A 17,694-nucleotide genomic window follows, 5' to 3' on the forward strand; every position below is an offset into this window, starting at 1 on the left:
GCGGTCCAGGCACCTGTGGTGAACCCTCTCGTTGACTCTTCTCAAAGTCGCCAGGAGCTAGAGATGATTCTGCTCCCATTTTTCAGATTTGGAAACAGAGGTTATGAGAGGGTGAGTCTTGCCCGAGGCTGGACAGCTACAAGGTATTGGAGGCAGGATTCGAACTCTGGCCTCTGAGCCTCCAGGGCCTACCTTCTAAGTCACCACCTCCTCTGGCCTCTCTGGGGGCCGGGGCAGTGGGAATCAGCACCTTGTTGCCCCCAGCTGAAATGTCCCTGGCACTGCCCCAGCATCATGCGGTGCCCACACATCGAGCACAGGCAGGACCTGAAAGAGCCTGCCAGACGGAGGCACAAAAATACCCCGTGCCCGCCCAGCGGCCTTCCACCTGAGCTGCCAAGGCCAGGCTGCCTGGAGGTGGCATCTGTCGCAGAGTTCTCTGCGTCTCTAGGCCCCTCCGCTCAACACCATCTTCTGGAATAATCAGTGCTCAAGAATATAAACAGAGTCCACGTGCTTGGGGTGGACAGGGAGGCTGGTGGAGCCGGTGGTGAAGTAGTTACCTGATTCCTAACCCGAGTTCCTGTTTGGGCTTTATTTTAAAGAAAGGAAAACAGGAGAGAGAAAGGTAGGAGGAGAGAGGAGAGAGGGAAAGCAGGGAGAAGAGAAGGAAAGATCGAAACCCAGAGGGAGGGGAGGGGACATGAAGGGGCTTAGAAGATTCCCGGCCAGACCTGCAGCTGGGGTGCTGGGAGGGTTCCCCTGCCTCGCCTGAGCCTTCCCACCTGCTTCCAGGCCCCTGTGTCCTGCCACCCAGGGGGCCAGGAAGAGGGTCCAGGCCTCGTGCTGCCCATGCACAGAACAAGGCCAGGCAGGGCACTTGGGCTGGAGAGCTGGACAGGGGTGGGCACAGCCACTGTTGTTATTTTTGAGGCTCAGAGGTGGACGGGCCAGCCCCGCCCACCCATCTCTGCCACCCCTGGCCGCTGGCATAGCTGGCAGAGCCTGGCATTCCTAGAGCCGTGGCAGAAACTGGGTCAGGGGCCTGGAATGCTGTGTCCAGCACTGAATGTGTCTGAGCCACACTGATGGGTCTGGCTGCAGGGAGGACAGGGGCCTGGGACAAGGGCCAGTCCCTGCAGGGCCAGGAGGCAGGGAAGGGCCCCTCCACCCAGGAGGCTGAGAGGAAGGTGACCTGCGGGCCTGTTGCTCAACGGCGTGGGCCCAGAGAAACAGGACGGAAACTTGGCGGCCACCCATGTCTTCCCCATGCTGCTCCTGGGCACCGCCCGAGGCTGTGGCTCTGCGCAGGACACAGAAAAGAGACATTATCATGGTTTTATTTATTCCCTCTCTCCTCTGGCTGTCTTTCTGGGCAGCTTCCTGGGTTCCAGGCAGGCCAATAAACAAATCAGCCACCTAGCTGCACTGCCAGGGTCCCAGACTCCCCAGAGGGCCACCCAGCTTTGGCTCCATTCGGTGGAGCCTTGGCCTCGGTTTCCCCTCCTGTACAATGGGCAGGGGCCTGGGTCGTGCTGGAGTGGGAGGGGAGCCAGGTTTGGACAGGTTTGGGTCTGGCTGGTCCACCTCTGGCTGGGTGTACCCTCTCTCAGTGCCTCAGTTTCTCTCCCTACAGAGGACAAAGGGGCCCGGCATGGTGGGGTCTGCAGCCTGAGCAGAGTCCTGGGTCCTCTGGTGACTCTGGCCCACCTTCAGAAGCCCCAAGGCCTGGCACCCAAAGCCAGCGTGCAAGAGTCTTCCATCGGCCACTGGGAGGGCATGTTAGGTTCTTCAGCAGCTGTGAGGCCCTGGACAGAGGCCTGTCAGCTCTGGCCCCTGCCAAGGCCACCCGGGACTCTGACTGGAGCCCTTCCTGGGGGCCGAGGGCTGGGGGGCCCTGTCCTCCACCAAGGCCAGTCGCTCCTTCTCCAGGGCAGAAACCTCCTGCGGGGCCAGGTTTAGGGTCAGAGTGACTAACCCCTTGCCATGTTCAGAGGGTCAGGTGCAAAGAGGGACCAGCAGATGCAGTCGGAGCCCCTCTGCCCCTTACATTCTGCACCTCCGTCTCCCCATCTGCACATGGGAAGCTGGTGCTCCCGGGTACTGAGAGGTCAAAGGCTTCCGCCCAAGGCAGCAGCTAGGACCCTGCCAGGGACCCACAGGAACCAGCGTATTTTTTATTGTTTAGGCATTAAACAACAGGACTCAGGACCTGGCTGTCTACATCCACAGTCCCAACTGGAAGGACCCCTCTGGGTCTGGGGCTGGTGGATTAGAAAGATGGTTTTTGACAGCAGGACAGGGCACTGAACAGAACAGGGCTGATATTGGGGCCAAGGACAGTCCGAGGTGATTCCCCTCCTCCTCCTGTGTCCCCAGGTAGCCCAAGCAGCAGCTCTCAGGACTGCCTCTGGCTAGGGCAACGTGACTTTTGAGAGACCCTGAAAATCCTGCAACCGATCTGCAGAGGGCATGTCTGATGTGTATCGTGTATGTTCATCCTTCGGTATCTGAGGGGCGTTGGTTTCAGGACCCCCCTGCAGATATCCACATCTGGGGAAAGTCTCCTGTATGAGACGTCAGGGTGTCTGCACAGGTCCTTGTGGACCCCCCACCATCTCCAGGTGACTCGTGATGGCACATTCAACCTGGACGCTACGTGAATAGTTGTTATGTGTGTTGCTGACAGAATAATAACAGGGGAAAAGTCAGTGCATGTTCAGAGTCGTTGGAACAATTCTTTTTCCTGGATATTCCTGATCCTTGTTGTTTAAATGCCTGGACACGGAACCCACAAATACAGAGGAGGACGGAATAAATATATATGCATATTATATAAGGAATTTTTATATGGTAGATGGCTCAAGCTGCAACCATACGTAGGAGCGTAAATGTGTATATATAATATCCATTCATCTTCAGTCTTTTAAACGTATATATATATCCATTCTCCACTTTGACTCCAGCCTTTACTTAAATCTTTAAAAACAGCCGAAAGCTGCTGCAGTTAGTTACCTGAGGTGAGAGTCTGAAGTCAGGCACACGGCCCTCTCTCCCTGCCACTTTCCCATCTGCAGGATGGGGGCAACGCCACCTTCTCAGGGAATCATGCGGTGAGCAGGGAAGGCCACGGCAAGCCACTCACTGCTCCCATTTCTGAGGGTGGCAAGTGGCTCTAAACCCTGGGCCCTGCCTTCACTGGAGGCCCCGCACACTTACGTGCCCCTTACCGCTAAGGGACTACGGGCTCCCTGAGAGGCCCGTCTTGTCATCGTAAGTGGTGGCCTCATGCAGAAATCCAGGCCCAGGATTGAGAGGCGTGGGGTGGACCAGGTCCTTCCAAAGTTCCGGGGCAGCAGATCCTGAGCGCAGGAGGGCGGAGGGGGCAGGAGGACCCTCGGATGGGTGCATCCCGCACCCAGGCAGGCTCCAGGGAGGTGGCGTGCTTCCCCAGCTCCCCCATCCCTGACCTTGTGCCTGACCTTGGGACCTGTGGCCTGGGAGACACGGTCCCTGCTGTCCAAGGAAGGCCTTGGAGCTGGCTGCAGCTCGGGCTTGTTCTCCGTGAGGAGAGCCGGGGAGAATCCCACCCTCACTCAGCCTCCCTGAAGGCTGCCATGGGCCACGCGGCCTCCGCGCAGGGACGGGTTGACCCTTGTCACCTGCTTTCTGGGGTCAGGGCAGAGTCGCTGCATCTTGGGGGCCTGATGCTGCTCACGCTGTGACCTCATCTCCTCTGAAAGCAGCTGCCAGATGCTACTATTGTCTCCACAGGTGACAAAGTGAGGCACCAGGTGTCGGTGACCTGCTGTGCCTCAGGCGGCCAGTAGATGGCAGAGCAGGGCTGGACTCTGGGCAGTGGGGCACCAGGCCACAGGGTCATGGCCACTGCGAGGTGAAGGCTGGCCTCCGCAGGCGTGACCCTCATCAGGACTCCATGGTTTGCTCACGGTCCCCCCGGCAGCTATTGAACACCCACAGTGTACCTGGCCTCGGGTAGGTCCTGGGGTCACACACAAAGGTGACACAGTCCTGCTCTTCAGAAGTTTCTGGATCCTAAAGGGAGCAGGCCCACTGGCGGCAGCCAGAGCAGCAGGACGTGAGGAGCCTTGGACACACGCCTCCGAGGAGGCCGATCCACCCAGGGGCGCTGGCCCCTCCCGCTGAGGCCCTGGCCTCTGGCTCCTTGGGCAGGTGGCCACCTCCAGCCTCCTCTGGTGCAAAATGAAGACTCAGCAGAGTCACAGGGGTGGCGCGTGTGAGCGCCTGGGCTGTGGGGGGGAATGCTCCTCCTCACGGTCCTCTGCAGCTCGGGCTGGTGGCACCTTCCAGGGACACCCTGGGGACATCTCCTGGGGCCACTGAGCTGCAGATCGAGAAGCCGCGTGTGGAGTCAGCTCCAGGGTTGTCCAGGTCCCCGGTCCCTAGCTGCAGGCGCCCTGGACTGTCCATTTCTCCATCTGTGAAACGGGCACCTGTCTCTGGGGAGGGTGGCCCCTGGTGATGGACCCCGTGGTGCTTTGCCCCTCCCCCGGCCTCCATTTACCCAGCTCTTTACGCTGCACGGCTCCGTTTCCAAGTCCCCTGCTGAGGCTGGCCTCCTTCCAGGCCCGAATCCCGGCCAGTGGCCCCGGGGAACCCCTGGGAGGAGGCAGATTGGGATTAAAATAGTCCTTTCCCAGGGCAAGTGGGAGTACAGGGGCCAGCAGGGGGTGCTCCGGGCTGGCCCGTCCTTCCAGGAGTTCCGGTCACCTTCTTGCAGCACCCAAGTGTGGACTGCAGGGCCCACTTCCCCTGGGGCGGATAGCTCCCATGGGGTTCCTTGAATTGACATGTGAGGTGGTCACAACGGTCCTGGGCCCTCCGCGGCCACTGCTCTTCCAAGTGGGGGGGGCCTTGGTTTCTGCCTCTGTGAAATGGGTGGAGAAGCAGGACCCTGGCAGGGCTGTGGCAGGGGTTAGAAACCCGCAGCTGAACGGTGGTCCTTCCTCCTCTCCCTCCAGCTCCGGCCGGGCCTGGCCCTGGCCGTGGGGCTGGGCTCCCTGGATGGGGCCGGTGTACGCGGTTGTTGGAGCCTCAGGGGAGGTCATTCCCCAGACGGTCTGCCAGAAACCAGGCTGAGGGACATGGCTGGGAGGGGGCAGAGATGGCGTGCACACTGCAGCCGTCCTGGGTACCCAAGCCTCCAAGCCTCCCCAGCAGGGCGGTGGCCTGCTCCCGTCCTCAGCCTGCTCCGCCCACACCTCTGCCTGTGAGTCCAGGCTGCAGGGCCTGGGGGTGGGGCTGCGGGCCCGTTCAACCGAGGCTCCCCCCACAAGCCACCTACACACTGCTTTGCTCCTGCATGTCTCCCTCGGCCGGTGGAAGCAGCTCACCTTCCTTCCACGAACCAGGGGACTGGAACTGGGAGGTGACTTGCCCAAGGTCACACAGCGAGCAAATAGCAGAACTGAAAGTAGCCCTAGGGTGGCTGGTATCAAGCCCTCCGTCTGTCCACCTTTACCTGCTTCCCTGTTCCCGTGTCCCACGCTCAGCTCTGGTATGCCGAGGGCATGTCGAACAGGTCACCTTAGAACCAAAGAGCCCTGGAAAACTTGTAGCCTGGAGTCTTCTTTTTGCAATGGGAAAGCTGAGCTCCAGAGAGGGACAGGGAGTTAGCCAAGGTCACACAGCACCCTCGCACTGGCATGGAGATCATAGCTCAGTCCCTGACTCTTGGTCCGCGTTCTTCCCTCTTGCCCTCCACTTTTAACGGACACCTTTGCATGGGACCCCACGATGCCGTGGCACTGGACATTGACACTTCTGCTTAGTTCAGTGGCACCTGGACCAAGGCCCTGCCCTGCCCCGGGGGTGGGTAAGAGCAGACCCCAGCTCTGGAGAGAGCAGGGCGTCTTCCTGTTGCTGGGCTGAGCACCGTCCCCACCCGCTGAAGGCAGATCTGGCCACCCCAGACCTTGCAGTGGCCTCGGCCTCACAGAGGCCGGGAAGAGGCTGGGGCCAGGCCCAGGCCAGAGGCCGGGGGACCCACGGGCTGCACAGGTGGCCCCGCAGGGTGGGAGTGCCCGGGGGCAGGCTCCAGACCACCCTGCCTTATGACAGATGGTAAAACGAGGACCTGAAACAGGAAGCGGGAGCTTGTGGCCAATTGGAAACGCTGACCCGGCCTCCCGCTTCCCAGCCTGGACTTCTTCACTATAAACAAAAACGGCTGCTGAAATGGCTTTAAAAACTAATCAGGCCGAGCACCAGGTATAAGGTGACTCTGGGGTCTCGCTGCCCGGGGCCGTCCCCATGTGGGATGCAGAGTAGACCCCTGATGTTGACCTAGAGCAGCGGCTCCCAGCCCCGGCCACAGGCTAGACCCTCACAGACCCCAAACCCTGCTGGCCCTGGCCCCAGTTCCCAAGACCTGCGCTCATTGGTCTGGGGTAAGACCAGAGCCTTGGCTAAAACTCTTGAGAGTCTCTCAGTCAGGCCTCAGAACCATCTGCTAAGACGATTTCAACAGCACATAACAGAAAACTCAACTAACACTGGCTAAACCTCCAGAACTTTCAATCTTTATCTAACAAATAGGCTACAGTGGGCATACTCAGGATTGGTTTGGTAGCTCAATGACTGTGAAGAACCCACAAGACTGTCAAACTCATTTTATCATTCTCTGTCAAACTCGTGGTCACAGGAAGGCTGCCACTGCTCCAAGAACCAAGTCCTCCAGGTCGAATACAGGGACTGGGCCTGGGAGTCATTTTCTTCCCTACCTCTCTTGTTTTGTGAGGGAAGAAGGTCCTTCCTGGGAACACCCCAGCAGAATTTCCGCAAAGCTCCTTGAGCAAAACTAGGCTACGATCCCGCTGCTAAAAGACTCACTGACCAAGAGGGTGGGATCGTCCCAACTGTCTTGAAACAATCATGATTCATCTGTGGGACAGGGGACACTGCTACCTGCACAGAGCCGGGTTCTGCTCTCAGGGGAAATGGCCATGATGGGCTCTGCCACAACCCCTGGTGATGAAGCCTGGACTTTAAGCTCCTCACCTAAGGTGCTGGCTTTAAGAGCGTCCAGGCTCAAGTCCACACTTCAGCTCCTGGCTGCAGCTCACCAGGAGAAAGTGTCTGCAGAAGATTCTAGAAGGCTTCCCAGAAGAGGGGCGCAGCCTCGGCCTGGAGAAGTGAGGAGCCTGCCGTTCTGAAGGCCGGGGTGCAGGGGGCTTGGAGGGGCGCGGGGACCAGATTTTGAAGGGAAGGAAGCTCAGGTCTACTGTGCTGTGCAGAGGGGCCTCTGTGAGGTCTGCCTGAGGCTGGAGGCCAGGGCCGGGCAGGCTACGGCAGAGGACTGTCACTCCTCAGGCTGTGACAAGGATAAATCGAAAGAATTCTCTCAGGGGCTCAGCAGGAGTCCATGTGAGTCCCTCCCCCGGGAGGGTCCCCGACTCCAGCCCCCTCTCTCAGTGTCCTTCCTCTGCCTCTGCCTGCTGGCTGCCATTCTTCAGGAGGTGGTTCCAGTCACCTGGGCAGCTCGGGGACTCTGACTTGGTCTGAGGCGGGCCCCAAGCTGCTTTGCTTTCTAAGTAGCGGGCTGGGCCTCCGCGGCACGTCCACAGAAACGCACAGACCACGCGCATTCAGGGGTCCCACAGCCACCTACACCCCACGTGACCTCCCAGATGGAGGGAGGTGCAGCGCCTGGTCCCTGGGGTCTCCCAATGTCCCTGCCACTCAGCTCCTCCCAAGGAGAATCATATTTTGTGACATCCATGTGACATCCATGTGACATCCCCAGCAGGTTCTCTCAGGGGCCCCGGCTGCAGCTCCAGGGGAATCTCCTCCTTCTCCTGGTGACGGTGACAGAGGGCACTGCCAGAGCTCTCCTCACCTGCCGGCTCGTGTTGTGTCCTCAGGGGCAGAGCCAGCCAGGTGGACGTGGACCGATGTCCACGCTGAAGGGAGGGGGCCGCTGCTGGGGGGAGGGGAGCACACGTTTGCTGATGGAGTCCGAGCACAGTCCCGGGATCTGGGGTGTCTTCTTAAGGCCTCACGTGACCCCAGTGCTCGGCCGGGGTAAGAACCGTGACCCACCGTCACACGGAAGCCAGCCCGTCGAGGCAAAATCGGGCTCAGTTGGTTTTATTTCATTTCCTAAAAGTGGTTGACTCAACCAGCTCCGATCTCTTTGAGGCCTTTTTGTTCTAGAAGAGGGTCCCTGTAAGGGACACGGCAGACCCTTTTAATGGCTGACTTTAGCCAGGCCGGGAGAGCCGCAGCAGCCCGCCTGGGTCTGATCTGTCTCTGGCCCTCCAGGCCTCCCCGGGGAGGAGGAGTGCAGGAGGCCAGGAGAGGAGGGTACACGTGCTGGGTGAGCTCTGTGAGGCCGGGATGGGCTGCCGGGTCACGGTTGTCTATCCAGTATTGTGTCCCCAGAAGAGTGCCCCGCACAGAGAAGTGGCACAGCACGTGACCTTTCAGTTAATCTCTGCGTGCATCCATGTTCAGATAGGAAAAGCCATGAGTCGGGTGGATGGATGCCCGGATAGATATAGGTAGGGTGGGCGGAGGGAAGGCCTGTGGGTAGATGGGTGAGTGGGTGGACAGACAGAGGATGGATAATGGAGAGAGGGGTGAGTGGGTGGATTAATGGCTGGCTGAATGGTGGATGGTGATGGAGAGATAGGTGAATGGTGATGGATGGGAGGGTAGAAGGGTCAATGGGTGGATGAACAGGGGAGTGAGCAGGAGGGAGGAAGGATGGATGGATGGATGGACGGATGGACAGACAGACAGGTGGGTCAATGCTAATGCTTGGATACATGGATGGATGAAGGATGGAAGGATATATAAGTGGGTGGGTGGAGAAATGCACGGGGTGGTGAGTGAAGAGATGGAGGTGTGGATGGATGGGTGCCTTCGTTCTGACCTGGTGAGTCGCAGTCGGCAGGGTGGAGAGCGTGTAGGTGGAGGGTGCTTTGGAAGATCGTATGGCTACTGAATGAATAGAACACGAACGTGTGATCTTCAGGGAAAAGCCTGGCCTTCCCTGGGGGCAAACTGTCTTGCAAGATCCTGCGTGACAAGATGGCCTCGGTCTCCTTGCAGGGTTCCTGGACTTGCTGTAGCCCCCCGCCCCGTGGAGCGTCTCCTCTGGAGGCCAGGGTGAGCAGTGGGGATGGCCACGGAGATCAGCGCTCCGGGCCCGCAACGTGCCATCGGCAACGAGGAGTACAGCCTGTACAGCAGCCTGAGCGAGGAGGAGCTGGTCCAGATGGCCATCGAGCAGAGTCTGGCGGACAAGACCCGGGGCCCGGCCACTGCCGAGGCCACGGTGTCCTCGCGTGCCAACCACCAGCCTGCCCATTTCTACCCATGGACCAGGTAAGCGAGGTGACGTTGACTAGAGGAGCTGGGCCCGCCCGGGCCTCTGTCAGCTCATTCCAAACCAAGTCACCCTGCTCTCCAGCACGCTTTTACGCCTTCATGATTCACGTCTGCCATCTAAACGTATCGAGCTCTACAGTGCCAAGTGTTGCAATGTGTGCTGTGCAGTTGTCCCCAGGTATCCTAGAGGGGCTGTTTCCGGGACCCCCACGAATATCCAGGTCTGCACAGATAATGTCAGTGCTGCGGAAATCTTTGTCATTCTGTATTGTTCAGGGAATAACGACAGGAAAAAACTGGTACATGCTCGGTACACTTCTTTCCAAATACTTTTTTTATCTGAAGGAATGCAGAACCTACAGAGATCAAAGCCCAGCCGCACAAGCTCGGCCTCGGGAGATAATCCTCCCAAGGACCCTCCTGGCCATCCCCAGGACCGAAACTGAAGCTCAGGGTAGCCCAGGTCGCACAGGGAGGAGCCGGGTGTGGGGACGGGACTGTCTGGCTGCAGCGCCCCGGCTGTGCCCTGTACCCCAGGCTTCCTACTCTAGTGAGGCAGGACCACGGTGCTCAGTGTGGCCGGCACTTCAGGCTGCTCAGCCGTCTCCCCCGGGAAGCCCATCTGGGTAGCCCAGGACGTCCACCCGCAGAGCCGTGCTGCCTCCTCCTTGGCTCCCCCGTCTAGGCACTGCTCACCATCCTGGCTCTGCACCTTCTAAGGACTGCACCACCCAGTGAGATATGGCATGAGCCACCACCTCGCTCCACGGGCGCCATTGAATATTCAAACAGCTTTATTAAAAAAATAAGGCGAGCCAGGTGCAGTGGCACTTGCCTGGGATCCCAGCAGCTCGGGAGGCTGAGGCAGGAGGATCACAGGTTCAAAGCCAGCCTCAGCAACTTAGTGAGGCCCCCAGCAACTTAGTGAGACCCTGTCTCTAAATAAAAAAATTTTCAAAATGAACTGGGGATGTGGCTCAGTGAGTAAGCACCCCTGGGTTCAATTCCTAGTATATATTTTTTTAAAAAGTAAAGATAAAAAAAGGCAAAGTTAATGTTTTTTATGTCTAGAATGCCATCATTCCCACATGTAACCAATATAAAAATTATGAATGAGGTTTTTACCTAAACTTTATTTTTTCCCCCTGAAAAATCCAGTGTGTGTTTTTATCCTCATGGCACCTCTCAGTTCAGGCCAGTGGCGCGTCCAGCGCTCACTAGCCACACCTAGCCAGTGGCCGCTGACCGGACAGTGCACGTCTCCCTCTTTGTAGAAGGCAGGAGCCAGAGAGATAATCAGCACTTGACCTTCAAAAGCTTTTAGAAAAGAAATACATAAACTGTAAAAATATTTTTCTCCTCAAAGTCAAGTCCGAGTGTGTACCTGGAGGAGGGTGGTGGGGGACAGGAGGTGCTGTGACAGCCACGCTGGCGTTAATGGGAGGGTCCAAGCTCCCTGTGTCCAGCACCAAGTCCTGGGGGACCCCGAGCAAGTCACTGCCTCTCAGAACCTCTGCTGCCCTCTCTCCTAACAGCAGCGGCAACAAAGGGCCTTTTCCCGATGTCAGGTCCCAGGTGACAGGGGCTACGGTGGAGAAGGTTTATCTCCGCCCCGTCCCCCCAGACACTCCCCGGGGCTCCCCACGTAGCTCTGGCCCTGGGAGGCTGGCCCCCTCCCCCAGGCTGGCTGGGCCCAAGCCCAGGATGCTGCTGCGGAGGGGCCCCCTCTGGAGAGGAAGGTGTGCAGCCCTGGGGAGCTGGAGGAGGCGAGGAGGAAGGTCGCCAGCTGGCCCTGACCGGAGAACAGAAACCCGGGGCCGGGACAGGGTTCACCACGGCGGGGTTCCAGGAGGCCCCTGGTTCCTGTTCTGGCCAGTTCAGCTGAAGTCAGCCCACAGGTTCCTCTTTCTCAGGAGGGGATCCGATAGTGACAGGGCCTGCTGCCCAGAGCCTCAGCTGCACGAAGCCACACGTCCCCCAGGGTAGCTGCCGCCTTCTCCCCAGCACAGGGGCTCCTCCTGGGGGTCCTGGGGGTGCCGAGAGGGTCTTCCATGGGAAGGGTGAGGAGGCAGAGACCCACAGGGGCATTCGCCCAGCCTCCTGGGAAAGAGTCTCCCAGGGGCCAGACCACTCTCCAGGGTCATCTAAGATCCCGGCCAAGTGGCGCGGGGAGCAGGGTTAGTGGCGTTTTCTCACTTTTCCTCCCAGTGCTGGGGATGGAACTGGGCCTCCCGCATGCTAGGCAAGTGCTCTGTGCGCTGAGCCACGTCCCAGCCATCTTCTCACGCTTGCGGGGCCTGGGAACGTCAGTTCTGCCCCCTTGACCCTGGAAGGAAAAGCCTTGTAGTACTGTGTTTAGCCCCCACACTCCTCTGCACCCCAGGGCACGCACGCCTGGCCGGTCACACCCCACACCCGTGCCCTGGCTGCTCCAGAACCCATGCAAGGGCGCGCCCCTGTGTCCACTTCACAGAGGACAAGACAGCAGAGGCGAGAGCTGAAAGGCTCAGGCTCCACCAGGTGCTGCTGATTCTGCTCCCTCCCCACCCCCCAGTGGGGCTCGGCCTCATTACATCCGCCTCCCACCCAAGGGTTCAGGGTCCCCGAAGACACATGATTCACACACGCGGTGCTAGGAGCCCCCCTCGGCTTGGCGGAGGTGGAGGACCGAGCGCCCCCCACACCTCCACCCTGAAGGGCAGGTCCCGCCAGGGGGTCCAGAGCAAGTGCAGAAAGAGGATGTCACCGCGGCCTCAGGGGCCCCTCTCATCCTCCAGGTCTCCCATGAAATGTCACCTCCTCAGCAGGTCCTGCCCAGGACACCTCCAGGTCGAGTGGATCCCGCCCCCGCGCCCTCTCTGGGGTTTCCCGAGTGGCGGTGTCTGTTCTTCCATGAGCCTGTGGACTCCTCCAGAGCAGGGACCTCGCGTCCCCTTCTCCATGAGCCCAGGCCTGACCCCTGGCAAGTGCCAGGTAGCCGTCTGAGAGCCAGTGAATGGAGGATTAAGGAAGGGAGGAGGTCGGCCCTGGAGAGAGAACTGAGTTCGAGGTTCGGGTCCTGCTTACGCTTTCTCAGCCCCAGTGGACTTATGCCTAAAATGGCGAGACCTATTTTTTCCTGTTCAAGAATGCTTGCAGTATTCTTTTTTCCCTTTCTTTTATTATCATTATTATTATCATCATTTTCATTTTCATTTGTCTCGTGGTGCTGGGCCTCAAACCCAGGGCCCCACACAGAGGCAAGTGCTGAGCTATAGCCCCAGGTACAGTGCAGGACTCTGGGGAACACCAAATATGGGGACAGCTTGGTCTGAGCTTCCCCTGCCTCCTCTGTGAGTCCCTGGGGCACCAGCCCACACTGCCTCTGCTTTAGAGGCCAACTCCCCTGTCACCCTGGGAAGGTCTCCTGAGAGGGACCCTCTTGGAGACAGCGAGCAGATACTGTACCCTTTTGTGCTCGGGGCTTAGCCTCATTATACACACCTAACGGATGTTCTTTGGAAATAAAAGCACCTTGGAGCAATAAGGATTCTTAGGCCTGTGGTTATCATCTTGTGATAATTACAGAACGGAGTCTCTGGGATCCTAGAAGAGAAACTCGGGTCAGCACCCCCTCCCAAGATAGATGCTCCCTTTCAAAGTCATTTCCCAAGTGGCTTCTGCCCTACCACCGTGTGGCGGGACGAGGTTTGAAACCTGCGCAGGAGTCACTTGTCAAACTCGGGTCTCCAGGGCTCCCTGAGAGGCCGACCTGGCCCCCAGCATGCAGGGTCCACGTTCCAGGAAGCAAGTCCATGGAGAGGCCACTCAGGGGTCCAGGAAGCTGGGTCTGGGCGGTCTTTAAACTTCTTCATTTTATTTAAGGCTACATTTCTAAGAAAAAGGAGGAAAATCTGAAGCAGGAACTTGCTTGGGCTGATCCGTGCACAGCCGCCAACCACTCCAGCCAAACCACTGCCCTGCTGTGTGCTAGCCATGGGCCGGGTCTGCCCCGCACCTGAGTGGTCCCTAGCCGGAGGCCTGGAGGGTAAAGACCAGGGGCACATGGGGACCCAGCAGGGAGACCGCAGCCATGCTGCTTGCTCAGTGTCGGAGGGAGACAGGGTCCCACCTGGGCCTCTTCCAGGGCACGACCTGCAGCCACATCCCGCCCGCCCAGGCCAGGCTCCTCTCACCCTGATGACTCAGCCCACGGTTTGCTCTGCTGGGAATTCCCCTGCCCTGGGGGGCAGGCAAGTGGGGCCTCCCGTCCTGGCCCCAAAGAGCACAGGTCTGTGGGCTCTGGGTAGCCATCCTGCCTGGCCCCCAAAACAAGCTAATGCACCCCAGTTTTAGTACTTCCCAAACAAGCCTTCCGGTCTTGATCCCGTCCTGTGGTGCTGTGGCTCTGTCTGTCCTGGTCTCCACCCCACTGGCCTCTGATCGTCTTGAGATCCACAGAAAGATGTGACTGAGTGATCTGTATACTTAGCCCAGGCACAGGGCTTGGGACCAAGCCAGAGCTGGGGAGCCGTTGTTGAACTGGACTCAGTTTATGGTTTCCTGTCTGCAGAACGGGAACAAGGCACCTCTGCCTCCATCAGAGACCGTGAGGCAGAACCTCCATCAGCCCCAACTCCCCGCTGCTGCTGCCACTCTCTTGGCTGTTGTTATAGGGAGACAGAGGTCCCAGTTTTAGGTAGCGTGGCAGGGTTTTATCAGTGCTTCTCATCCTGCTGAAAACATTTCAGTAATCGAAAGCACGCCCAGGGAGCCCAGGGCTTTGTCAAGACCACAGGGCTGCTGAATGCAGAAGTGGCCTGGGTCAGGGCTCTGTCACCTGCCTAGGTCTGCAGCAAGTTCAGGCCACTCCAGGCCAGCAGCCCTCAGGCCCTGTGGGGGGAGGACCAGGCCGGAACTTGCAGGTCCTGGCCTGAGATGGTGGCTCTGGGTTTGCGTGACACACTGAGCTTCTCTGCTGTCCTGCAAGCAGTGGGCACAGGAAGCCTCCATCTGGCGCTTCAGCCCCACCCTGCATTCTGCCACTGAGGCACAGAGAGCCGTGGGGCCCCATTCACAGCCCAGGCCCATGGGTGTGCAGCCACGGAGCGGAGGAGGGGAGGCAGGGAAGGGCAGGCGCTTGGAGGAGGGGCTGCCCTAGAGCCCACCTGAGCCTGGCTCTGTCCACCTACCTGCTGTGCGTGACCCCAGCCAGTAACCCACACTCTCAGAGCCCCGGCTCCCTTGTCTGTGGAAGCAGCCGCTGGGTACCCACCTTTGGGGTTAGTGAGTGAACCTGGCAGGTGTCCTGCCCAGTCTGGGGGAGGGGGTGGGAGTGATGGGAGGAGGCAGAGGAGGGTCTGCAGACCCCCAGCAGGCCGCCTCCCTGGCTGGTGGCTCCTTGGCACCAAGGCCTGTCCCTGCTCAGAGGCCCAGGGAATCTGCAGGTTCTGGCCTGGCCTGGGGGAGCAGGGGCCCTTCCGGAGGTCACCATCACTGTGGCCCCTGGGGAGCCACTCATGGAGTGATGTCCTCCCCAGTCCCATGGACAGCCCCTTCCCCAGGTGTTCAGACAGGAAGGTGTCCCTGCTGGGTACCCAGAGTGTCAGGGCTGACCCCCAGGAGGGGTGGTCAGGGACCCCCTACCCCCTTCTCACAATCCCAGGCCAACCCGGGTCATGGGGTGGCTGCCACTCCTCCTTCCTGCCCTCATGACAGCCCAATGCGGTGGGGAACCGAGGCTCCGAGAGGTGACACAATGGTCAAGTGAATGGCTGTCCGGGGGAGCCCCGTCCCCTGCACTTCACACGGGTCACCAGGGCAGCCCTCGCCAGCCCTCCAGACGGGGGTTGCTCTTGCGCCACTTTATTAGCGGGGAAATAAGGCACAGAGAAGATGATCCAGTCCCAGCTTCTGTGGATACGGTGCCCCGGGTTGAACCTGTTCATCTGCCTCCCGGCCCAGCCCCGATGACCTTCCCCTGTGTGCACCTTCCTCCTGTAGCCTCTGGAAGTCTAGCTCCTGACCCTGGGCAGGGTCTTGGCCGGATGAGCCCACAAGGTCGGGGTGAGGGGTACACCTGGCCTGATTCTCAGCGTGGGCTCCCTGCCCCCTCGTTTGCCCATGAATCTCTTGTCCAGCTCCATGGGGACTCTCCTGGCCTGCTCCCTGAGCCCCTTTCAACCTAGGACTTGCGCTGACCACTTGTCACCTCCTCCTGGGTGAAGAACGTCACCTTGCTTCCTATCTGCCGCCCTGGTTGGCTGGGGAGGGGGTGGCGGGAGTGGGTGAGGTTAACCTCATTGTTGTCTTATATGGTCATTTAAATCTCCCAGGGCTTCCTCCAAGGGCCAAAAATAATCCAGAGACACAGCAGCTGTGTCCAGCACACAGAGAGGACCCGGCCATCTGCTTTGGTTCAGAGCCCTGTGTCTGTCTGTCACTCAGCCTCTCCCTCCGTCCCGTCCTGCCTCCGGCCATGACCCGCTTCTCCTATGCAGAATACTTTTCTCTCTTTCATTCCTGCTCTGCTCCCTCCAGGTCCTCAGCGCCGCCGGAGAACCCCCCGGCCCGGCCCCCCCTGGGCTTGTTCCAAGGGGTCATGCAGAAATACAACAGCCTCAAGACCTCCCAGCTGGAGTAAGTGCCCCCGCCGGCCCCAGACCAGTGCCACGCGCACACCCCAGCCGGGGTGTCAGGGAAGGTGGGGAGGGGAGCAGGTTTGAAGCCCTCAGGAAGACACGGCACCACGGGGCACCTCGCAGGCAAACCCACCCAGGTGTGGCCCCCAGCTGCTCCTTCTGAGCTGGGCTTGGTGGCCGCAGGCTGCTGTCCTGCAGGAACTGACCCCCTGACTGTGCTTGGGCTGGATCCTTTGGAGACGCCCCCAGAATGAGGTGTGTGTGCTGGAGGGGCCGGTAGGGCTCTGAATCTGGGGCCCCGGCAAGAAGGGTCTGGGGAGATGGGCTCAGAGCCCCAGAGTCCCAGAGGAGCAGGGAGGGGGAGCCCAGGAGCCAGCTGCACCTTCTGTTTCTCACCCTGTCTCACCTTCCGCCGCCACCTCTGGGGTCCTCTGAGCACATCCAAAGCACCCAGACCTGCAGCCTCCGTTTTGCCTGGCTCCGTCTGTCTTCCTCCGAGTGCCAGGTGCTCAGCCCCAGAAATCGTTGGAGCCACAGGAGGAGAGAGAGAGCTTGTCTCCTTCCCCCTGCTCCCCCCTGGTAGAAGCCGCTCAAAGCAAAAGAGGGGCGCCGGCCCTGGTCCCCGCACTTCTGTGCTCAATGGTGTTGCCGGGAGGGGAGAGAGGCAGCCGGCGCCTCCTGCTCTCCTTCCCAGCCTCTCCAGACCCGGCGCCCGCTGCTCCCCGGTGCCCCGGGAGGGTCTGGCAGTTTGGGGAGGAGAAGCCCAGCTCCGTTCTCCAGCAGATTGCTACTTCCTGCGTGACTGCCAGAGAGGGGCTGTCCCTCGGAGGCTCCCTCTCTGGAGGACTGGGTTGGAGAAGTCAAAGTGACGAAGTCAAGGTGACCTCTAGGGTCCTGACCAGCTTGCTAGTCTCTGGTGACCCGACACCCCAGCAGCTGCCCCACTCGGGCAGGGACCTTGTCTGAGCTCACCGAGGAGCCGTCCATGTCTGGCACTGAGGGCTCCGAGGTCCTTGACTGCATGTAGAGAGACACGTGAGACCCGGGGTTGGGCGGCAGGTCCTGGGGGCTCGCTGCGCCCCCTCATCCAGGCCATGAGAACAGCCGGCCCCCTCCCCATCCCTTTCGATTCAGCAGAGCCACATACCCAACTGGGACTTTTCCTGAGGTCAAAGGGGGGCCGCTCTGTCCTGGCCTAAGTGGACTCATCAGGTGGCAGTGACAGTGTTGATGGGGACTCCAGGACTTATCTGGTCAGTTTCCCACCGTCCTTGCTGGGTCTCTAGCTCAGCCGGTGCCCTCGAGCTATTAATAACGCAGAGGCTGAGAGTCAGGAGGAAGTGCAGCTCACACGGCAGGAAGCTCCGGGAGGGGGCAGAGCTGGTGCTGGAGACCCTCAGAGCCCCTCCGAAGCGGAAGGCACCTAGGCACAAGGCTGGCCTCCGGCCTCACCTGCTCCATCTGGGGAATGGGGCTATGTATGCAGAACCCTCCCCAGAAGAGGATCTGGGGGTCTCAGCCGTGGTGGTCCTCACTCAGGGAATGAATGAATGAGTGAACAGGGTCCTGAGAAAGCCAAGCAGAGGTGCTCTTCCGTTACCCCTGGAGTCTCTGTGGTCCTCAGTTTTGCCTCGTGAGGACTTCCAGGGGGGTATGGAGTTTCTCAGTGGCTAGATGTGCGGGTGGGGGTGGATATCCC

The 17,694-nt window shown here is 59.7% G+C and overlaps 1 protein-coding gene across 2 annotated transcripts in view; it reads left to right on the forward strand.

Annotated features, from left to right (window-relative positions):
• Asb2 (ankyrin repeat and SOCS box containing 2) overlaps positions 1 to 17,694 on the forward strand; it is a 34,839-nt gene that overhangs the window by 1,339 nt on the left and 15,806 nt on the right. For both annotated transcript variants that reach the window (XM_026394219.2, XM_026394220.2), the window contains exons 2-3: positions 9,097 to 9,372; positions 15,895 to 15,993. In XM_026394219.2, coding sequence (XP_026250004.2) covers positions 9,167 to 9,372; positions 15,895 to 15,993 — 305 coding nt within the window. In that variant the 5' untranslated portion in view covers positions 9,097 to 9,166. The remainder of the gene's footprint in view (positions 1 to 9,096; positions 9,373 to 15,894; positions 15,994 to 17,694) is intronic.

Source organism: Urocitellus parryii, chromosome 6, assembly GCF_045843805.1.
Source record: "Urocitellus parryii isolate mUroPar1 chromosome 6, mUroPar1.hap1, whole genome shotgun sequence".
Classification (NCBI taxonomy): Eukaryota; Metazoa; Chordata; class Mammalia; order Rodentia; family Sciuridae; genus Urocitellus; species Urocitellus parryii.